Below are 24,756 nucleotides of genomic sequence, written 5' to 3'. Positions count from 1 at the left end.
ATTCAGGAGTTTCAGCTTCACAGTAAAGGTCCCAGATCTCAAATGTTATTTATAATTTATACTGAAAGACTAATCTGCAATACAAAATTGGTTTGCAGAAAATATGGTACAGCAAATTGGTTTCTAAACAGAGGCAAAGGTTAAGTTTATCCTTATTGTAATCAAGGAATAATGGAAACATTCATGATTATGAAGATTTTATAATTAAAAGAATCAAATTCTCAAGAAACCTGGAATAAAAACTGTGGGATATATTCACGTAACATAATAGAATAAAAAAGTGACCATTCTGCAAAGCTATTTTGGATTTATGCTGGCAATTAAAACAGATTTCCTACTCAGGATACCATACCTCAGATTGGCTGAAGTGTCTGCAGGTGTCACACCTCCCAGTAGAAAGGGACATGGGAAATTACACCACAACTGCCAAACCCCACCAAAACTACAGAACCTTGACCAAGACAGGGATAATAGGGTGTAGCACCTCATGAGAAAGGCACATTGTTGTTTTAAATGACTGCACAGACTGAGAAATATCACACAGCCTAAGGGAAATTTATTAAAAATTGTCATTATAGGTCAGAAAATACCCCTGACACAAGAGGTGTTCTACATTTTAAAAGCTGTAGATTCCATATCTCTTCTTGGAAGCTTCAGTGGAGGAATTTTTGGTAAAATCTCTTTTGCATAAAGTGTTTTATGAAGTCCAGCTTCTCGAAGAGCCAGTTCAACACGAAATCTGGGCTCAGAAATGATCTGTTAAAATAAACCAGAGCAATGGTAAAGTCCAAATAACAATACTTTCCTCATACATAGAGTATCTTCCAAGTTACTTGAGGCTGTTGAAATAGTAATAAAGCCTTCAGAAGCAGAGAAACTCTACAGTGAGTAAGCCTCATCTCATATCTTGATATCCTTTTAATATTAATGATCACAAACTGTTTTAACAAAGAGCCCTGGTTGTAATTCCTCAGCAAAAGTTAAAGGATAGAGGAGAAACTATCCTGTTTAGTTTCTCAGCCTGAGGAGTTCAGCCTGAGGAGCTGCTGACTCCTCTGATGCTCCCCATGGACACAGCCCTGCTGTCAGCACAAGACTTTTAATCCCTTCCCCAAGTGCTTCAGGAGTCTTCTCACAGCATTGCCTTGTGACTATGTGGCAACATCAGTTCCATTTTACATAACAACAATTAATGCTCAGGGAAATTAGTTCCAAAATTTGTCAAAAGGTTATATGATGGAACTTTAAATCTCTTTCAAATGTGTTTTACAGAGGCTACAGCAGGGGAGCACTGAAAACACAAGAGTGTCACATTGCCTTCAGTTCCAGCATCAGCTGCCAGCGCCCAGAAGCTTTGGGGTGACCTGGGGAGCATCAGCCACAACCAGCACAGCTCTGGGAGGGAGCATGGAAACAGACTTAACAGGAATAATTCATTGCACTGAGCATACCAAAACCTGTTTGGAGTTGAAACAGGAAGAATATTCTCAGAATTCAGGTAACAATCCCAAATACACTGTCAGAGCATTTTTAAGCTACAACTTTTCAGAACCTCATACATCAGTCAGATTTGGGTAAATTTTAATAGCCAAAACCGCCTACATTTCTTATACCTCTACTTCACCAAACTGAGAAGCTTTAAAATGTCTTAAAATAGGAGGTGCTGGACAAGCTTAGTTACAGTTAGTTGAATCTCAGTTATTCAGTGCCAAAAGAAAGCTTTTACGAACTCTATCATAGTGCTTGTCTTTCTGCAGACATAATTTTACAATTCCAGAGTGGGAATAATTTCAAATGCATAGACTGAGCAGATGGGGAACAGCAAGGGAACAAAAAAACTCCTCCCGTGTTGCTTAATTCCATTTGAAATTGAGCTGGCTCTGGCCTCAGCTACCCCAGTGACCTGAGAACAGGAGCAGAGTTACTCCAGATTCCCAAGTCATTTACACCTCAGTGGCTTCTTCTCCTTCAGCTCTTGCATATCACATCCCCTCAGTCCAGCAATGGTGGGCCTCACCTATTACTCCTATTGGTTTTATTTTTGCACATATTATATTCTATATTCTACTGTTTACATTGCTATATTATTAATATTCCTATCCTATATTGTTATTAATATACACGTGCATACACTAAACCATGTAGAATGGTTACAGTTACCTGCTGCTCAGTGTAGGTGTGCAATTTAAACAGTGGCTTCTGAAGATCAAATTCTTCTGTGGTGCCAATGCCCACCCGAGCTCTGGATGCCACTGTGCCAGCCACTACTCGGGCTGGGTCTGATTTTGCAACAACTGCAACCTGAAACACAGGATATGAAAGACAGTTACTCATCTGTGTAGCCCTGAGGTGAGAAAAGGTTATTAACACATCTCCTGAGAACACAATGATTTACCTGGCTTAAAAATCTCACAATCTGTCTTAAACAACCTTGTACCCTTATATGTGCTCTAAAGCTTAAACTCGAATCCAGAGTAAAACCACTTTGACAGAGACTAATAACTGGAGAGATTTAGTCCTGTTTCCCAATTGAGACAAATTAATTGACTGGTCTTAATACAGCGCTGTGCATGCCCAGGACTTCTGTGAAGTGGAGAACTGCCTGCTGTGTGGGCAGGAAAATTCTTCCTGCAGAAGTAATCTCCCCAGTGATGTGGTGGATTCCTAAACATGGACACAAGATCCATCTGGACAGGGTGCTGAGCCAGCTTGTCTGGGCTGTGCTTTTGCCAAGCAATGTTGGACCAGGTGTTCCTTGAGGTCCCTTCCAACCTGGCATTCTGTGATTCTACAGAAAGTGCACTGAGAGCCTAAAATAACACTTAATATTGCAAAATATTTAATTGAATCAGACTATTTAAAAAAAAAACATTATTGACTGGAAATGAGCCTGAGTTAACAGTTTGAAAAACAACTGCAAACACAGACCCTCCATCCCTTAAGGTATGCTCAGCTCTCCCACAGAAGATGGCTTGGACTTCTCTTGCCATAAACAGTCCATGAGGGACTAAGGAAAGGTTCCTTAGATGGTTCCTTCTGAAGCCAAAGGACAGCCTGAAGGTGAGGTCAAGGCTGCATTAGTGCTATTCAAAGTATCCAAAATACAGGTCTGAAAAGCACCTTTCCCCAGATCCCTTATTTTCCTTTGGCTGCACATTTAGGCTTCAGTTCCTGGAGTGTAAAGAATGTGAACTCCAGATTTTTCCTTTAAATCTTTGGAGGAAACCCAAGGAGATTAGATTAAAAATATATACATAAATGAAGGTGAAACTGCTCCTTTAAAAGTCAGTAGGAAAAAACCCAACAAACAAAACCAAACCAAACCACCACCATTACATTTATTATGGCAAATATTAGCAAGCATTTTCTGGAATGTTCTATATAAAGTGACGCTCAAAAGTTTCACAGAGAGTTAAATCTCTCTCAAGAAGTTTTGTTCAAGGTTTTTAGAATTTAAAGAATATAAATTACTCATACATCTTGCCTAAGACTAAAAGCAGTCTTAAGATTATTATAAAAAACTCAAAAAAAGAAAAACCTAAAAAAAAAAAAAAAAAAAAAAGGAAAGGAGATATAACATCCAAACCAGAAACAAATTAGTATCTATCTACTTTCAGATATCAACAACTTTTACAGTGCAATGTAACATAATAATGCTGCTGTTGTCAGAGTTACAAAGCACACGGGATTTATAACATGACAGAATTACTGTTCCAGTCAGGCCAAAAGCACATTTTAACTCCTTCATTTATTTCCTTTGATAGATTGTTCCTCTGATGTCTCAGATAAGGTGACAGTGTGTCTGTACCACCTGCTGCCGCAGAGCTTCCAGGCATTTCTCCCTCTGCTCCTCCTCCCGGGCTGCCTGCAGGGACAGCTCCTTTTGCTCCAGCAAACGTTTCTCCAGTAATGCTTGCCTGAACCTCACTCTGCAAGACAGCACATACATAAATGGAAAGAACAGTAAAATGTATTTAAAATATTTGTTATATTCCAGTTTGAAAATTAGTCTGATGTTTTCTCTACCTACCTAATATGGTGGTTCACCAAAACACCTGAAAACAGCAAAAAGTGCAGCTTTATTTCAGTGTCCTATTTCTTTGTTTGGTTGGGATTTTTATTTGGAGAAGGAGGGGCTTGGGGAGTTGTATTTTTTATTATTTGTTCTGGAGGTTTGTTTGGTTTAAACAACTTGGCTAACTTTGAAGATTTCATTTCTATAAGGCAGACTTTCTCTAGCATGCTTTATATAGCCCTGTTACTCTCTCTCCCTTGCCATTTTCTTTGCCAAGAAAAAATGTTCTGACATCTGTGGATGGCAGAAGATCTCTTTCCTATAACCCTTCCCATAAAAAGAAACATCATTTCCAATGTTATTACTCAAAGCAGCAAGAAAACTTGAGAAACCTTACATCCTCCTTTAAAAGGAGGAAGCTGGAGGTTAGCACAGATAATCCTGGAACTTTACCTATGGCATTATTTTTGCTGGTCAGCTTTCCAAAATAGGATTTTACAGCCCCATGGTACCACCACCACCCCACTTCTAATCATCCTCAGCCCACTGCCAACTCCTGCTTCCAGGGAAGTTATAGGGTAGATTTTGATGTGTCATCTTTAGTCCTAATCCAGGAGCTGCCATTGCAATTACTTGCATTTAGAGAATCATTCCTTTGCCCTTCAAATTTCCCTTGCCTTTAGAAAAACAGAGAAGAGAGCTGCTTCAACTACAACAAAACATGGATTTTATCTTTTTTATTCTCAAAATTTTAGTAGGCTCGAAAGAGCATAGAATGTGCTATAAACTACAGAAATCAGAAGTAAATGTACAGTTATTTTGGCAGCTAGAAAAGACCACTGCATCAATAATCCAATAACAATTATCAGGACAAGCAATTATGTCCCAGGAGAGTGGTACAAAGATGCCTGAGGATGCTCCAGAGAAGCTTTCCATTTCTTACTGCAGCCATTGTGGTTTAGGCAGAACAATGCTCACCTTAGTAATCCTCAGAGGTAACTTAGTTCCAGGGACAGAGCCTGATCTGCTTTTTATACGAATAAAATTTAATAAAAAGCAGATACCAATCTTTTTCTGGAAATAAAATAATTTTTAAAAACCCCCACAAATTCTGATCTAATGAAAACCTTGCCCTCTGCTTGAGCTGACTACTATGGCACACGTTCTAAAACACTGCAGTGTCAGCACTGGCCTGTGCCATCCCTCAGCTCTGCAGAGACTCAAACCCAACTCAGCTGCTGCAACAGGTTGAAGGTGTAAGCACACCCTGGAGTTCTGCACTCTGAGGTCACTCTGCCAGTGCCTGCCTTGCCTCATGGATTTTGAAATGCCTCACATTGTACTCGTAGCACTGCATTAACTAATAACAGCAACAGCTCTCTGCCTTTCTTTGATTAATGCCTTTGAAGGTTTTGAAGGTGAAAAGCATTAAGTAATTTCACAGAGTTATTAATCTCCACAAATATTAAGCATTTTTCTTTAACCCATTTTATTTTGTATAGTATGCCAAGTCTGGGAAATACAATGCTAAGCATTTGCTGAATTTTGATTCCTAGTAGCCCGAAGGTGTGGTTATTTTCTTCCTGCATTCCTCACCAAAATGTGCCATTTCCTTCCATTTTATTCTTCAATATTTATTAGCATAAGAAAAGAACATTCCCCAATGGTGTGGCATAGTACAGTGCACATATTTAAAGAAAAGTCATTATTTTCTCTATCAGTTCTGCTGAAAACTCAGTAATTCAGGTATGTGGTTCCTTTTGCTGAGAGCTAAAATCGTTGCAGCTATGTTTAAGGAAAAGTATAGATCCATGTAGCTTCAGGACACAGACATGTAGATTTAGCTATCAGCAAAATATTGCAGAAAAATAAGATTGAATAATGTTTCCCACAGAATTCTGAAGACCAAGTTTAATATTCTAATGCCAATGGTACTTTAATCCTATTTTAATTATTTTTCATGCAACTTGGTGGCTCCTGCTGTGTAAAAAAAGTAAGCCTGCGATTTGAGAGGCTCCACAAAGGGGGTTTTATGCTCCTGTGACAGAGGAGTTCCTCTATGAAATCAAGTAATTCGTCAGCAGGTCATTAAAGGCCACATTCTGGAAAGAAGTCTTGGCAAAGATTCAAATGCTAACAGGCTGAAGTCCTGAATTACAAACAGGTGAAGAGCATCTACAACTAGATGTGCAGTTTTTAAGACCCTCTAAAAGAATAATAAACATCTCTGAGGGTGCTAGCTGCCTAATGTGCTCCTCACACATCTCAGACAAACCTGACTATAAATAATTTTGCAAAGTGGGAATGTGGAAGGTGTTATTACTCAGCTACTATTAAAAAAATCACAGAGAGAGCTAGGTATAATGAGTGTATCCTATAATGATCACAACCAATTAGCACTTTAAAAGGTTTAAAACTTTGACTGATGTGAATTAATCCAAAGGAACAAGTAAACTGCATTCAGGATACTCATAATACAACCTTGGTGTATAGACTGGGTTAACTTCCAAACGGGGGAAAAAAAGTTACTTATCTCAACTTATTCTGATTTAGAAAGTTGGAAGATCAAGGCAAATTAGATAAGAAGTTCCTATTGATATCATAGGTATTCTCATTTAATTTCTTTTACCTTTCCCTGTCTTTAACTGCTTGTTCAGCCATTAATCTTCTTAATTCCTCCATACGTTGTAGATCTTCCTCTTCCAGTTCTTGCCACTTGAGCTGCTTCTCAGCCCAGTAGTTTTTCACCTAGAGTTTGAACAAACACAGTAAACAAAATAACAATCATTCACAAGCCAAGGTAGTGAGAACAAATAAAGTTAAAAAAATAGCATTACGTTAAAGAAAATCCATTTTTAAGATTTTTAGAATAAAATTTATATATTAGAACAGCATGGCCTAGCTTCTTTTTATGTGAATAACATAAACCAGTTCTATTCATGCAAAGTGATGGGATCAGGCAGCATGGCAGCTGCTCCATGTATCCTCCTGCCCATGGGAGACCCAGCACACCTTGGTACAGGTCCCCACCTCCCAGCCTCTCTCCCCAGCTGCAGCTCAGCTGAGCTGTCCTGCTTCAGGCATCAGCACACACCAGTAACAACCCCTGATAACACAGCTTGTATTCCAGGGCATCTCCAACAGGAATCATACATTCTCTTTCCTGCATTATCCCAACAAGAGGAGTTACAGTGACGTGGCAGATCCACAGCTTGGAGCTCGTGCAGTTTCACTTTGCTGTACTCACTCTTTTAACCCCACATTTTAAAAAAAATTTTTTTTCCATTCCATGTGCAGGCACCAGAAGAGAACGATAAGCTGGGACACAGAAACAGGAACTCAGGAATTAAAATTCTCAGGAATTTTAATACTCTAAGAAAATGTAATTATAAAATTAATTGTAAAAGCAATTGAAATTACGGGCCAGTAATCTGTTGATCTTACAATGAAATTCACAAAGTTCCCGTCAAGCTCCGAGACTTTATCCTACCTCCCAAAATACAGGTAATTTCTTAACAATGAAATTTCCTTATAGAATCATCTCACATACTATAAGCATCACAAAATAGCAATAAAAACTTATGTCTCATCCACCAAACTATGTTGAATTTAGGCCTCCTTTGGAAAATTCAGTTAAAATGGCAGTCAAAATACCATCCACCCTTCTATGATCAATGTGCGGAACAACCCATAACCATCATGATTCAGAATAAAACAGGTCTTCCAAACAGTGCTTATATTTCAGAATTCCCAGTGTCTATGCCAGCCATTTCTTCACACAAGCAATCTTTTACACATGAAGAGTGTGAAAACAAGAATGGCTCTAACCACCTGTACTACAATGTTTTTATTTAATATTGTTTGGAGTATATATATTTATGAAATAAAACTCTTTTGCAACTCTTGTCTTTCTGTATTCCACACTGCCTGAAGGCTGTCTCCTAAACTCTAATTAGGAGGGGCAGTGGATATTCTGAAATCCCATATTCAAATATATAGGAAAAAAAAACAGTCTGCAGTCCACTGAAGTAAGTGTAGCCCTGGTATTTTTTAATTGATTTGATGTCATTTTTAAATTGATTTAATGTCATTTTACCCATTTTCGTACTTGACATACCCTGCCCAGGTTTCAAACACTTCTTTTACACTAATCAGGGATATTTCACACATTCTTCTTGCCACAGAGCATCCCCTGGAACAGCCACAGGGTCAGGCTGGAGGACCCAAGGGGTGATGTACTCGAGTGGAACAAATGACTGATGACCTCAAGCAGCTGCTCTTCCATCTGCACACAGGCAGAGGAATGTTCTAGAGAGACAGGACACACAGACCAGAGAGAAGGGGAAAGTTTGCAGAGGCAGAACACTGACTCACCAAAGGAACATTGCTGGGGGTGAAGTCAGCAGAGCCTCACCAAGCCTCCTCCTCCTCCTCCCCCCTTCCCTGTGGCTCCAGAGCCACCTGCCACGATGAACACAGCATGAGACAAACACCCAGAACAGGCTGTAACAAAGAGCCAGGCAGCAGCAAAGGTTCTCATCACACCTGAAGCAGCAAAACCATCAGTAAGGAGGGAGGGGCTGCCCTTCCCTCTGCCCATTTCCAGTGCTCCCACACCAAGTCTCACAGCTCCAGCAGAGGCAACTCACACATTGTCCACACCAGCAAAATCTCATCATTGCACCTCACCGTGAGCACTCTCACAGAGAAGAGGAATGCAGGTACCAAATGTGGACATTCTGCCTTAAATTGTTATTTTTTAACTGTAAATTTAGCATGTGAGAAAAGTAACAATCTCTCAGTTCAACCAAGAACACATACCAGGGAACACACATCAAACAAAACCCAACCACATATACAATGAAGTTCTGTAACAATGCACATAATTTTGAAAAATCCCCATGTCTTTTTATAGAGGTTTGTGCCTAAAATTTAACAACCAGTACCTACAATAAGCCATTTAAAGGTAAAACCAGCACTGGTTTAAAGTCAGACAGACTTGCCTGAAAGTACATGTTTTGTAAAGCCATAAACCTCAACTTTTGAACCTGAAATGACAGTCTCAAACATTAGATATAAATTTAAGGATAAATAAAACAAATTACAATAAGGATAAAATCATGAGTTACCTGGTCAGACCTTGTAATTGAGCAGGAGATTGGACTAGAGACTGTTTGAAGTCCCTTCCAATCTGAAATTTTCTGATTTCTGTGAAAAATGAAAGCATTCTCTGTGTATCTTGAAGCAAAGAGAAATCCCTCTTGAAACTGACTTTGGGACAATTAGTTGCAGTTTTGCTAACAGTATGGCTTGGCAGAGCTTAACAAAACCATTGTGCTCTGCCAAGAACGTGTATTTTGTCTTTATGACAAACTGTAGAAAAAGAATAAAATCAGGTGACCAATGTTAAGTAGAGGCTTCTTCAGCCAGAGGAGAAACTGGACAGCCAGTCGTGACTGCGTTTGCATATTGCAGGAAGAATGAACTCACAAATGCAATAAAATCGAGTTGAAATTAGGCAGCTTTTCAAACGTTGGCTCTGGAGACTTGCAGCAATGAGAAATAACGAGGAGATAAGTCTCCATCTGCAGACAGAAGGATTCTGCATCTTCAGCTGCTTTTCTCCAGGTAACACTTGGGGTCAAGTGCTTCTTGGCACAATTGTTGAAATAACCAAATTCAAGCGTTTTGCAAACTCCCACCAGGAACACAAACCACAAGACCTTATGCTCTTGACCTGTTTGACATGGCATGAAGGCATATTTATTTGGACAAACCTAGGAAAATATATTTGAGTGCTATAAAAACAGACAGGGAAAGTCCAAGTCGTATAGGACTTTATTCTCCTTCTTCTGTTAAGGCAGTAATTTTCATTTTCCTGCTTGTCACTTATTTTCCTCTGCTATCATTTCTTTTTTACTTTTAGTAAGTGTTGTAAACAACTTAATAAAATTGTTCTAAGTGTGGATAGCCTTGTGTTTGTTTTCCCCTGCAAGAAGTATCACTGCACTAGACACCTCTATCAACGTGCAAATCCCTCAGATTCTCAGGTGTCTAACTGGTCACATTGTCCAACTGGCCCAACAGTAAATGTTTGCTCCCAGTAAGATATGGTACATAGAAACATGGCAATTTTAGAGAAAATTTTAGAGCAAAATCTAAAGAGGAAACGCAATAACAAAGATTTTTGTTTCTTCCTGCTTTTGTACAAGCTTTCTGTAGTTTGATTCATACTGATGTCACTAAAGTCTTCATATGCATCATGAAAACACTCTATTTGTAACAGTTTAGCCTTGTTTTAACTCTGCTTCTAAATGACATTAGAAGAGTGCAGCTTTTAGTAACCCTTCTTGCAAACACGTGAGCAGAGCAGTCCCACAAGAGACTATTTACTTACCAGCATTTGAAAGACACAGGAATAAGAATCTGTTACTTTCTACAACTTATTTTTTTCTAGAAATAATTATGCAGTCTTAACAATTACAATGCAGGCGACATGGACTCCACATCAGAATTCAGTGTGAAAAATAATCAGAAAAAGAGGCAAAGTTGTAACAAAACCACCTCCTGGATTTTTGCCATATTATTTCACTAGAAAGGTCAGTACAAATACAGATGTGAGACAGCTTGATTTTCCACAAGCATTAAATTCAACAGAAAATCTGCAGTTCACTCAAGTAAGTTGAAGTTTAGACTTATGCACCAAGTCCTGAGGAGTCCCCACAGGAGTACTTAGGAGTCCCAGAGCTGCCCACCACAGAAATAGTTAACACTGCCTCTCTGCTGAGCCCCACTGCTCAGGTCCCTGTGCTGCACACTGCTCTGTGCTGTCCTGCAGACAATGTGCTGTAAGGCTCATTTGCTGCATTGCAGCACACTTAGCTGCAGCACTGGAAGCTTTCATAGTCTGCCACATTGCTCAAAAGCTCCAATCTGTAGGAGTTACACACCCAGTAGCACCTCTGCACTGATTTTAGTGGCCCAGAGACACAGTCATACACATTCTGTGTATGGGGTTTTGGTTTGCTGTTTGCTGTTTTTAAAAATCATCACGAAGTAGCAGAAGTGGTATGTAAGAGCAGTCAAGCTAAAATGGATGGCAGTAAGACTTAACTAACCATTTTCTCACTGATACTCAATACTTTACAAGAATACCAGGTAATGAGATCAGTTAAAAGATTTTAAATGCAATAGTGTACATTAACATACACAAAAAGGTATAAGAGTTTCTCATACTTTCTCTTTCTCCTGAGCTCTGCGAATTCTTTCCTGCTCTTTCTGAAGCCTCTCTTTCTCATCCCTCTGTTCTTTTCTTCTGGCAGCCACTGCAGCTTCTAGTTTAGCAGCTTCTTCCTGCTGTGCTTTCCACTGTACAACCTGTAAGAAATGGTTGAAAAGACATAACTGCAACAGACTTGTGTGATACTGAAATCCTGCCAAACAGACTGGGAAGGAAAACCATGTAATCCATTTACAAACTAATATTTATAATCTTATCAGCAATACACAATCATTTCGTAAGCAGCACCCTCTGCAAGTTCATGTGCAACTGGCTGGCAAGGTGTGCGATAAAATCTCATAATGAAAAGATTATGGAAACTTCCCAGTGGAGCACCCTCCACAGAAGATGGCAGGGGCCAGAATGGAAAGATCCCAAAACCAGTTCCCTGTCCATACAGCCACAGTTTCAGAAATTCAGAGCCAGACTAAGACATGGTAACACAGGGCACAGTGGTTTGCCTCTTTCAGAAACGCAGCCTGCATCTGCATCTACTTCACAAGCTGCACTTTACTGTGAGTTTGTACAACACAGGGTGCTGTGGGAACCCAGTCCTGTCTGAGAGCACCTGGTCACTGCTGCAAAATGAACAACAAAGGGCAGGCACTGAAATGGAGTGCAATGGCTGAGGAATCTCTGTGGCATGAATCTCCATACTTTAATATTTTGCTGGTTAAAAGTGACTACCTGATGCTGAACCTTCAGCATTCCTACAATTTAAGTTTTTCAAGAAAACCTACTGCATTCATCAGGTTTTTCCTCAAGAGGTAGTATGGTGGACATCTGAAGAACAAAAAACAACCCTGAACAATAATTCTGATTTACTAAGCCAGTAAGCTGGGACCAGAGAACACACACACACAAAAATATTTAAGTGTTCTTGATTGTATTCTTTCATTCCAACAAGTGCAAAATAAGACGGGTAGAGTTTACTGGGTTAATAGTTTATGTTCTGTTTAAACAATTAAAAATTCCTACTAGTTAAACTAACATTGAAAATACATTGAAAACTGTTTCCCCTATTGCCCCTTTCACTAAGCAGCATGAAGCAGCTTACATTGTAGCAGCACAAGCACTGCCAACATCAAGTTCTGAAAGTTTTTAATTACAACTGGCACTTCAAGTACTTTTCACAGTTCATGTATTATTAGAGAAGCCTTTCCCAAGTGAATTATTAAACTGCTGTGCTGAACAGAAGGTGTACATACCTATTTTTGGTTTATTTTTTCAATATTGCATATTACAATAACGTAAAGTACACTAAAACCTAATTAAAGTAATAAAGTAGTTCTTTCCCTCTAACATCTGAATAGCAATGATGTATTCACCTTGTACTTAATGCTACAGATACATCTTTTTTAATGCCAAAACAATTTTTGAGATACTTTCCTTGGGAATTCCCATTAAATGAGCACATGCTAACACAGCACCACGTTAGGTTTTCTCTTTAAACACTGACTTATATTATGAACAGATTTTGAAGCTTCCTAGGGTGGCACAAGAGAGTTGGCATCAATCTCCTAGCAGCTAGGAAAATAGAAACACAGGACAAGTGAGTGGTGTAGAGAGGGTCTGCATGGGAAAGGTCATGCAAGGAGTAGAGCCAGGCTTTGGAAACAGGGGCAAAAATACACTACAGACAAAAAGGACATGGAGTAGCTGGGAGGAACAGTGCCACAAAATGACTTCACAGAGCTCCAGATCAGTTTTCTTGCAGGCAACACTGATACACAGATAAAAGCCACTACTAGAATTCAAACTCTAAGCAAAAATACCAATAATTGTGTGATAAATCAGTACTCTTTGTCACAACTAAAAGCATGAAAAGAAAATCCCCTGACATCCCCACCTGATTCTTCGTAGTTTACTCTTTCAACCTTATAAAATGCCCAAATCCCAAGACACTTTCAGGATCTCCCAGAGCTTTATTAACCTCCAAAATGCCTGCAGTGTTTTCCATGTTTTCATTACGATATTCAGGGTATTTTTTTTCTTATAACTGTTCATAGCTAATTCTAGGAATTAATTGGAAAAAAATTTCAGAGGGTCTCCTCATGTAAAACAGCTTCATAAATGAAGATGTTAGATAGCAAAAGTAGTACTGCAATATTTGAAGGAGAGAGTTGAAGCATGCAGCAGAATGCCATTCCAGCAGCAGTGAAAGAACCAGCATCCTCTCAGTGGTGTCATAAATTCCATATTTAGCAAGAAACAGGGCAGACTTGCTTTATGGTAAGTAAGAGACAGCTCTTCATTTTTCCAGATGGAAGCCACAAGGCACAGAGGGGAAGAAAAAATGCCTCTTGGTTGCAAGTTTGGATTCAAACCATGTCAGCCATGACATTTTCCCTTTACATTTTGAAGAGAAGAACTGCAGCCTCAGAGCAAGTTGGTGACCTAAGGTGACCTAAGCTAGACTTTTATAACCTGTCCTAGAAAATTAAAAAAAAAGAAATTAAGCAAACCAGATGTAACAGGTGATTAAGTGATAAAAAGTTACGTGCTGAAGGCACTACAGGATTGCAGCATCAGGTCTTCAGTAAGGATATTCTTCTCAGTTCAGTTCCTAATGGACACATCATCCAATCAATGAAGATGATTTAATAAATTTGGCAAACTTATTTCCCCACATGAGAGAAGTTAATTTCTTTTTATCTGCTACAGAACTGGCCAAAGAGCACAGTCAAACGGAGATTAACAGATTAACATGGAACACTCATTAAAAGGTGACTTTCATTACCAGTAGTGTGGCCTCTTCCTTTGCAATATAGCTTAGTCAGTAATACTACAGATAAAAGCAGGGCATGCTGATCTATGTTTCTTGCCTGAGCAACTCGCTTCCATTCTAAGGTTTAGGAAAAAAAAAAAGGCAAGCTTTCTAAGGAAAATTCACAGATTTTTAGATTTCCAGTTAGCAACCTGTTTGCCAAGGCTTTGGAAGTCATTGACAAATTTTGCCCTAACAAAGCTGACATCTTTAAGAAAAGTATAGTAGACCTGCTACTGATGTATGATTGGGTCAATTGGAAAAAAAACAAAACAAAACAAAAAAAAAACCCACAACCAAAAAAAGTTACAGTAGTCAAACCAACCACATGTTGACATATAAAATATTAATAATGTTATTCTGTGGAATAATATAAAAAAAAATTATGTGTAATATTCCGAAGTGCAAAGTTAATGAGGTGAGTGCCTCAGGGTTTGAATACTATAGTTTATAAAAGGGAAAAAAATTAAAAGGTATATTAGTAACAGTTCTCTGGGGTCCAAAATATTATAGGGCAGAGGGAAGTTTGTCAAAGCAATGTGAAAAAGCTACCAGTTTTTTTATAAGCATCATACATAGTTTTCCTTTTTTTTTTTTTTTTTTTTTTTTTTTCCAGTGACCTTATAAACTATTGGCTTTCTGTGGAAGAAAGTTCAGATTTACAAGAGGGGCTCCACATTAAATACCACGATCAAGTAGAACACATGCAGTATAGGAAAAAGGGAGGATGGGAAAGGAAAAAAAGGAAAATCTGCAGAGACAGTCTCTTCAAGTTTACTGTCTGAGGTCTTTATCTGCCCCCAAAAAGTCATGAAATTCACCCATGCTGTGCTGACCTCAAACTGGTAAATCCAAGTTCATGAGCTTTGGATTAGAGACACAGGACTGCACCTGAGCTGGCTCATCCTTTGTGACTTTTAAAATCTTAGACACTTGCTCACATCCACTTTGGAGAAACACTATAGCATCCTGTAACTCCTAGGCTCCCCACATACTTTCCAAATGAGTACCTGTATTTAAAATTTAGGTTATTAAAACTTCCTTGTATTTCTCATATCCAATAAATGTACAAATAACCTCAGTGGTGAGCAGTCAATGTTTTTGAAAAATAAAATTCTTCCTTTAAATATCCCACTATCCAAGCAGTAGGATATTTTTAAGAATATTTAGAAGAAATCTTCTTAAGAAGCTTCCTACAAAACTATCAGATTATAGTTAAAGGACTAGATTTGATACCTATGAAGTGTTCAGATTTTTTTCATTCAGTCGTGATATTTTGATGTTGATCTCCTATGGCATTCAAATAATTATAATCAATGACTTGACTAGATACAGAGTAAGGACTTTTCCACCCCAAATTTAGTGGTACATCCTTGCTTTTCATTATACAAGAAGGGTAAAGAAAGGGAAGCTGCAACATGCTTTATATGATTGGCAATATCCCAGTTAATTCCATTTAACTGTTTTCCTTTTGAAGTTAATTTTTCTTAGTTTCTGTCAGAATAAGAAATGCAAAAGTTGATCCCCAAAATCTCACAGTGTGTTGCAAGACATTTTATCACTGCAGTGGGGACTAATTGTGGAATACAGGAAGAGAAAGGGGAGGGATATAGAGGCAGGCAGGCACATTGCTTGAAGCTAAGGAAGGAAAAGGCAAGAAGGAAAAATCACACACAGGAGATTCAACTGTCTTTTTGTCTACTCTTGGAGGTCTTACCTTGAGTGTCCTTTTAAACTTCTACACGAAGAGGGAAGGTACTGGATTATAAATAGTTTAAGGTAAATGAAATAGAAAAAGCCATGTCTTGAATGCTTGCAAATACCTTGACTGAATTTAGAAATGCATTACAGCAAGTACTTCAATCCTTCCAACACCAACTGTGAAGCAGTACCCTACTAACCCTCTTAAGAGATCACTAACTTCATTTCTTAGCTACCTTACAACACAGAAGAATTTCCTTCTCTTCATATTGTTTAAAACAAAACAAAAAACAAAAAAACCAAAAAACCAAAAAACAACAAACCAAAAAACCAAAAAACAACAAACCAAAAAACCAAAAAACAACAACAACAAAAAAGAAGAATCTTGCTATAACACGGCATCTGCTACAGAACTCTGAAAGTGGTTAAATGGACACAGTACAAAGCATACAAAGTGATTTTTCAGAGTTCAGCCACCCCCTGTGGTTTTGTGTGTTTGTTTTTCCCCAGCAAACAGGAGTGTTAAAGACATGTACCAGCAACATTTGCTTTTCCAGGATGTGCAGCCTATCTTCCCCTGCACTATCCACGTCACCCTGTATTTCATCCAGATCTCTGCCACACAGCCCTCCTGAGTTATTTCACCTGAAATAACTGCTGCACAAGTTGTTTCAAAATCCCTCCTTAGAGAAGGACACACATTGATCTTCTGTGAGATGGAACAGGGAATAAAAATCTGAAAATCCTTTCCCTAGGTAAAAACTGCTATAAGCATTAATTCAACTTCTTTCCTTCTTTACTTTTAAATTGTTCTATCTCCTCTTGTCAGTCCTAAGGCCTAGAGTCTCACTGACAGCATAGCTGTTTCTAGTGCATTTAAACCAGATTTCAGTAATGTATTTTAAGTTTGCTTGCTATGCCTTTCATTTGTTTTTGACAGACCAAAAGGACTATATAAATGTTAAGTGATATCATGTGGTTATTGCAGTAATGAAAAAACCAAAAACCACATAGCCTGTCATATATAAGTATTTTCTCTCATTCACATTGCTCAGTCTGTAACTACAATTAAGACAAACTGATTTTCACACACAGAGAAAGAAAAGCTCTTTTGAAAACCCCTACAAATTTAAAGCAGCATAGAAATGTACAGAAATATATTACTTTTGAACCAAATAGGTAAAACAGGCTAAATGGCTTACTGACTGGAAGTTAAATGAAAGGTGTCGTGTTCAGTCTAGTCTTCTCCTTCACTATCATTAACAGCTGCTTAAACATTAAAATTTTGGTTTTAAAGTATTTCTGCATATTCTGTCTATAAAATGGATCTAACCACCCATTGCATTTCTAGAACTGCTTACAGATACAAATATTATAGTGTGTCTGTGTCATAACCAGGTGATCTGAATAGGCTATAAAATGCTAAATTACTTTCTCTGAAACCTGCTGGTGTAATGAGGAGATCTGCATCTCACATTCAGAACACAAACTCTTCACAAGCATGCCTGGAGTTTTCTATAGAGCTAGATCATTACAGCAACAAGACAAGCCTGTAAAATGAACTACAACTGGGTAAAGTGTAAGTTTTCAGATGCATATGCCCAGTGAATTCAAACAAAAGCCATGGATGCATCCAGGAGAATTCCTTTGAAAAACAGATAGGTCCTTGCCCAGCTTCAGCTCCCATCCCCTAAGACCTTTCAGCTGCAGAGCCAATCAAAACAAGGTCACAATGATACCTTCCTTTCATGAAAAAAAAATTAGTAAAAAAGAAAGTACCTTTTTCATTTCTCTTTTCTGAGTAACAGGTGAATTGTTTTTGATCAAATGTTCAGCATTTTAACAGAGCCACCTTTGAACTCAGCCCTTGCAATGTGTAGGCTTAACAGGCTCAGCTTTCAGTTACAGGTTACTGGAAGCAGGAGGTCAGAATCCCAGAACTTTCAGGCCAAATTCAATGCATCAATGAGAACCTTAAACTGCATGGAGACAGCATAAGTACTCCAACACTGTCTTGTAACTTGGAGCAGGGATTCTAAAAAAAAAAACAAGAGACATCTAAATTCACAGTTCTGGGATAAATGGCCCTTCCAACTCTAATTGTGCAGATAAGAATTCCTGCAATTCCAGAAAGGGAGGCCTGGGCAACAAAAGAAAAAAAACCAAACCAAACCAACAAAAACAAAACACCACAAATTTAAAAAAACAACAAACCCCACCCACCCCAAGTCTGGAGAAGGGCTCCTTACTCCAGGAGGCTCCAGGGAATCCTGTCACAGGAGGTACAGTGGGGCACTCCCCACTGAGCCAAGCCCAGACAGCTTTTCATCCTCAAGTGCTCAGATTCAAACCTTCCTATGACAGAGGGCTCCAGACACAGGAGACAGCAGGTTTTCCATATTACTATCATGAAAAACATGCATTCAGCATCAAAAATCTTACAGTAAGATTCACTGTGCTTTTCCACTCGTAGGAAGACAAAATCAAGTATCTAGTATTTCACTGTAAGGTAAAAGTTCAAAAGAGATAATGTTGGTAAAGTGAGAATAATACAGCATGTGTGCCTTCAGATGTTAAATTCTGTGCCACTGGAAAATCCCAGAGAGCAGTTTAAACAAATCTTAACATGCCTTTCATGCCCAGAAATGTGATTCCCCTTACAAATGCCTTAGGCATCAACATCATAACTCTTTCCTCTCCAGGCTTATGCCATTTTGTTCTATTCTCTTAAACAAACAAACAAAAAAAAATACAACCATCAAACAGGTATTTCTCTTTTTTCTGCTCTTAGCACAGTAAATCACCTTTCAGACCATTGCAAACTCTGTAACAAGGGCAAACAAGGTACAGGATCAATTTTTTCAGGTCTTAAAGCATTCTTAGAAATAAACAGAAGGACAGACAGATATTCATTATTTCTCTGAAAACAGACTACTACACAACTAAAAAACTGGTGGTAATGAGGTGACTGGATTGTCTTTTACTTCCACTTCTGGCAATTCTAGTGTTAAAAGCAATTCCAAAGTAAGCCTCACACAGTATAGATATCAATCCCCCTTTGATGAAGAAATAGAAACACACAAATATTTTGTGATTTGCCAAGGTTACAAAGAAACCCAAGGAATAGGATGCCAGACCTTTATTCCTGAATAGCTGCTTACAGTATCTCCTATGGTAAACTACAGAACAGATTTTGTTCCTCCAGTACCAAAATACAGTTCAAACTCTTTGATGGTGCTCAAAATCCATCAAAATAAATGTGATCATAGTTTATACAGAGATTGTACCCACACTGTGAAGGCCTTGCCACTGTTTAGTGCTGGGACAGCAGCTGGAGTGTGAGAGGTAATTAAATTTTTAACAAAAAAGACAAACTAAGTCCCTGAGTTGGGTGAAACACTAATGAGGGTCTCACTGGTACCTTCAGAACCAGCTGCAAGTCTCTGACCTCTGCCAGCAGGGCAAACAAGCAAACTACAATCTAACTGCCCAATTCACTCAGGCCAGTGAAAGCAGGCTGGAGAGCATGAGCTTTGGTCAGCTTTTCTTCCTTAACTTCATTTTGAATTTAGCAGTCAAGTCCAGGTTGATGTGTGGTAGATGTGACTGAACCTACCTTTGCTTTCAGGTCAGCACAGATCTCCTGTTGCTTTTGTCTGGTGTTTGCCCACACTGCTCCTGTCTCACGAGCAGCTGAGGCTTCAGCAACACTGGTCACAGCCCTCAGTAAAAAGGCTTTCCTAGCTCGAGTCCAGCTTAGCAGCAAGGCTCTGCACTGGTTCCTGGTGAAATGGTAATGATGCCAAGCTTTCTCATACACAACCTAAAAAAGTAAGGCATTTCAGGAAGGTGTTTTTTTTTTTAAATATACATTAAAAAATAATTGTAGACATTCTTGCAAACTTGGAATATATAATTGGTTGAATTATTGTATCACTAATATTCCTGTGGAACCCTGTGGAGCCCAAAAATATTCTGCCAGGTGCCAGCAGTCTGCCAGCACTGGTAGGCAGTGACAGCCCTCCAGCCTCTCCCTGCTTGCCTGGGCAGCACCTCAGTTTCCTCTTATCTGAAACACACTTTTGCAATATGAATAAATCAAATGCAATGGTCCCTTCCTGCCTGAAAGTACATAAAATACAAGGAGATCCTTTCAAAACATCAGAGATACTGAGCACTTTTATCAAGATGAGGCTTTTTGTAGGAAATTGACCTATAGACCAACAGAACACCAATTAAAGCAATGGTACAAATACAGCACAGATGAGAATAAGTTTCATTATTTTCTTTCATAACAGGAAATTTGGAAACAGACTTTTAGATAGCCAAGCAGCATACACCACCTAATATAAAAGGTGAGTGCTTAATCTTAAGTACACCTTCTCTTGACTTATTCAGTGAGGTTCCTGAGAATATTCAAGGTTCAAGCCTTTGACAGAAGTAGTAACAAGCAAATAAAAAGGCTGCATAGACAGGCAACAAAGTCTTGGACTTGTCATCTACCCCAAAAAATGCAAGTTACAGGGACGAAGGGTTACAGGGGTGACAGTTGCCTGCTCCCCGTGCTGAAGGAACCCACATTCCTGATGCTAATTTCCAGGTTTTTGGCAGTGCACAGGGGGATGCACAGTCACTGCTGTCAGCTCACAGCTGGATAGAGTGGTACCACTGCCTCTGGACCTTCTCTTTGGCCAAATGCACCAGGCAACCACATCAGAAATTCGGATTGCTGTTGCTGCAGTGAGTCTTGCTACCAAGCACCCAAAGCTAAGAAACTCACAAACCAAAAATGAGATGGAGAGTTTGTGCTTCTAATAACAGAGCACTCGGATGAGCTGCTGCTGGATCAAGCACCTGGGACTTGTCTGCTGCTCCATCTTCAGAGGGAAGAAGGCATAGAAGGCTCTAAGCTTAGCAGTCTCATCAAACAAATGTTTTTAAGAACAGAAACTTAGTACTGTTTTAAAATGTCTGTATTCATTATGCTAATATCCACACTAAGAGACTACAATTCAATGCAGAATTATGGTTTTTACATCTAGAGTTTTTAAATTTGAAATGACCCTGAAAAGAATTAGGGAAACTCATTAATAATGGCAATGCTTAAAATATATCTGTATTGTACAAAACACAATTATTTAGCCCAGTTCTCCCAGGCAAAAGTTCTGAAGCCCACAAGAACTTTATTTTTGATGAAATTACCCTAAGTATCAGTATCATTTCACTGCTACTCTTTTGCTTTAGGCAGTCCCAAAAGTCAAGGAAATAGATGGTCTAAAAATACATGGAGAGATTAAAAAAAAAAAAAAAAAAAAAAAAAAAGACTTCTACTTTACTTATGCCATCCTGAAGTGATCTGGCCTTGAAATGGGTTTCTCTATTAGCTGCTATATGCTTATTCACTGTGGAGTGTAAAAGGAATCAGCAATCAATTTGAAAGACATTATGCATAAAAATAGCCTTTCCCTGAGAGCACAAGATAACTTTCCACTCTTCCTGTTATATTTGTGCTACAGACCAATTAAAATAACTATTCCTAGTCACTGCAACAATGTTATACATCCTTATAAAAATAAAAATAGCAAGAGAAGCAGAATAGAAAGCTGTACAGCAAAAGCAATGCTAACAAACTTATTTTATGAATTTGGGTATGTGGAGCTATAAAAGCTCCACAATGGTTATTTTTTAAGAAGAGGTTTTCAAGTTCATATATTTTTAAGGCTGGGACACCCTTTCTTCATGTGCAGAACAGCATTTACCATTAAGAAATTTTAAAATAAAAAACTCGGAGAAAAGTTTTCTAAACCAAATGTCTACTACATCATTTATTTAAGAATTTAAACAATGGATCTAATAAAATAACACTGACCAGCTCCTGCCTGGATTTGTGAGGAAGGTATCTCTGCAGTGCATCCAGGTACAAGGTCCTCCTCCTCTGACAGCCTCTTGAATACTGATTGATAACAGCCTGAAAAACCCACTGATCTTCTTCAGTCCATTCAGAGCTCCTACAGAAATGCAAAACAATTGGTTCCACTGTAATTTAACATCTGAAAAGGAGGAGTTCAGTTCTAGTTTGTTTTCAGAGACCTAACCTTTCAGTTTAAACTGGGTGTTGATCAGAGCAGAGAAATTTAGATTTACTTCAGCAAAACAAAGCAAACCTACATTTCTTTTCTACTGTGACCATTTACTCTGCCATCACCCCTGTGAAGTGGCTGTTTCCTGGGCAATGGGACTGTGTTTCCCCAACACATTACATCAAGGAATAGCCACACCACATGGAAAATAGTGTGGAAAAAGAAGGTATCTATTTTTACCACAGTGCAATAAATAAATGATCAAACAAACTAAAGGAATGATAATACCTGTATGCAATTAACTAAATGAATAGTTTAAATATCAAACTTCTGATAGCCATAAACTCACCAGCAAGGTATAAGACCCACTTTTTTTTGTGCTTTCATGTGTTTCAGCAAATGAGAGAAGCAAGAGGCAACATTAAAGCAGAACAGAGCACCACAGATTTTACCTCAATCTGAACTCTGGTTCTTGTAGGGATTAATGTCAGCACGAAGGTGCTGCACAGCTCTGAGTCAGACAGAAAGGTGACTCTGTCCCAGTGGCCTCTTTTCAAAAGTGACCCAGAGCCTGGGGACAATTAAAAGAGGGAAATCACAAGACTGCTCCCCCTGAGACTCCTGCAGCCTCAGACTCCCAGTGCTGGTGTCTTGATGTTTCACAGCACTGTGCTCAGAAAGATCTTGGAACAACTTTATCTTTACACAGGCAGAGTGATCAGGTATCTTAATAAGAGAATTTCTTCCATAGGTATTAATATTACATAGGTATTAATATAGGTCCATAGGTATTAATATTACACTAGATTTTATAATATGATAATATTATAATATTATAATAGATAATATAATATGATAGCATCTCTAAAGAAAGAACAGAGAACACAAGTATTAAAAAATTTCCTGTGTAATCCAGTTTAACACAACTCTTCCTTAAGTAACATAGTATAGTACAACTAGTGTATTATCACCATTGTACAGGATTCTGGGACACCAAAAGAGGAAACAGGAAAATTTTGTTTTAAGCAAAGGGAAGCTCCACCTGCAGACATACCTCAAGAAAGCAAAGACCCAATATCCCATTTCTGCCTCCCACCAACTTCTCAAGGTTCCCTCCGACTTGTACATTCTTTGAATGGTGAGATAACAATAAATCTCTACTGCCCAGGATCAAGATGGAGAAATTAAGGTTTGTAGAAGATACTCCAGGGAGTAATCAGCTGTATCTAGAGCTACAAATAGTTCAGTGTAAACAGTGACAATATGACTGCCAGTGCCTTGGTTTGCCAGCTGTGCTGAGACTTCGTCAGCTGTTCATAGAAAAAAAAAAAAAAAAAAAAAAAAGCAAAAAAACCCCCAAAATCCCAAATCAACAACAAAAAAACCCAGAAACAAACCCTACCAGCATGATCCAGCCCAGAGTATTCATAACCATTAAACACATGGAAAACTTAAAAATACCCTGCCTGATTTAAGATGTTACCTCACTTAAACATTTGTAAAGTTCCAGTAAGGAAGACCTCATCTAAAATGAGTTAAAAGCGCCAACACATGTAACAATATTTAAGCTAAAAATCATGTTTCTTCAGGGTCAAGATACAGACAAACGTTTGCAAAGCTGAACACATGACCCATATTTTAAATGCACTGCTCAGCCCTCTCCTTTGTGTCATTAAACCAGTACAATCTTCAGTTTGTTTCAGCACTGAAACACAGCGATTGTCTCATATCCAGCAACCCGGAGGCAGCTGCTTCCCTTGAAACAGATTTACCCAGCACTAATCCCTGGCTTTACACAGTCTAAAGAATATAAACAACTGGGAAGGGGAGCTACCCTCTCCACCCCATAATCCCCACAACCTACACTTGATGCACTGCTGCAGACGGCAACAATGGCACCAAGTGAGATGTCACCCTCCCGACTGCTCATCGTGTCACTGCCAATTGTTGTACCAGAAACATCCTGGGAAAAGGCCTCAGAACAGGAACTGAATTTGCTTGAGTTAGACCTAATCCCATTCATTGGAAAGGAGGCTGCAGAGGATGAACAGTGCTGAACATGCAATACTCTATTCATCCTTCAGTTATTTAAATAATTCAGGCACCCCTGGAAGTTGTGGCAAAAATTTAGGAGCACTTAGAGAATCATCAGCTGGAACATATTAGTTCCAAGTACACAATTTGTGGGATAACTCAGGACTTTGGTATCCCCCAAACACAAAAAATGGTATTCTAGCTGCAGTAAAGGACTGAATTTAGATTATAGAGCATTATAACCCTGTAATACACTCGGAAAAAAAAAAGCCCGAATTCTTCTTCAGTTCCTGAAAGCAATAAACACTGCAATGTGCACTCCAGTAGGGCTGAAAAGCACACAAGGATCAGAATATTATCTTAATCTGATTTTTCTTCTTTGGAAATTGTGTACATTTTCCAAATTTTCTAAATAGCTAAACAAGGAGATGTGCAATTCCAGAAGACAAATATCAACTTAAGGCTTCTTCACATTCAGGCATATGATGAGAGAGGAAGAATAGCAAAGAAATAACTCTTAGATGAAGGGACTAAGTTATCATATTCCCATATAATCATCTAGTTCTCAAATCACAAAATGAGGAAAAAATGTATTGTAGGAGAATGTTTCATATCTTTGGGCACAGAGAAATGATAATAATTGCAAAAGTTTCATTAGGGCTATATAAACTAGTAGAGTATAGCAGATACATACCAAGGTTAAAAATCTACATCATTCAAATGTTAACAGAATTATCTGAGTTTGCTGGACAAAAGTGAACTTCACGAATTACAAGAAAACAAAATCACAAGGCTGTAATTTATTTCCCTTACAAATATGTTATTTGTCTTGAAAATTAGCTAGCCTAAGACATATTCAAACCTGCCATATGATCAATGA

The 24,756-nt window shown here is 38.5% G+C and overlaps 1 protein-coding gene across 2 annotated transcripts in view; it reads right to left on the bottom strand.

The window, feature by feature from the left end:
- Positions 1-536: 536 nt before the first annotated feature.
- CCDC148 (coiled-coil domain containing 148) overlaps positions 537-24,756 on the bottom strand; it is a 43,934-nt gene continuing 19,714 nt past the window's right edge. Inside the window, exons 9-15 of one of the 2 annotated variants that reach the window (XM_071746311.1) lie at positions 21,632-21,770; positions 19,379-19,585; positions 11,252-11,392; positions 6,645-6,763; positions 3,812-3,929; positions 2,161-2,301; positions 537-756 (exon numbers count right to left, since the gene is read on the bottom strand). In XM_071746311.1, coding sequence (XP_071602412.1) covers positions 610-756; positions 2,161-2,301; positions 3,812-3,929; positions 6,645-6,763; positions 11,252-11,392; positions 19,379-19,585; positions 21,632-21,770 — 1,012 coding nt within the window. In that variant the 3' untranslated portion in view covers positions 537-609. The remainder of the gene's footprint in view (positions 757-2,160; positions 2,302-3,811; positions 3,930-6,644; positions 6,764-11,251; positions 11,393-19,378; positions 19,586-21,631; positions 21,771-24,756) is intronic. The other variant, XM_071746310.1, reaches the window with a different exon arrangement.

Source organism: Heliangelus exortis, chromosome 6 (assembly GCF_036169615.1).
Source record: "Heliangelus exortis chromosome 6, bHelExo1.hap1, whole genome shotgun sequence".
NCBI lineage: Eukaryota > Metazoa > Chordata > Aves > Apodiformes > Trochilidae > Heliangelus > Heliangelus exortis.
The sequence above is the reverse complement of the archived record's forward strand: the minus strand, read 5'-3'. Positions and strand labels throughout refer to the sequence as shown.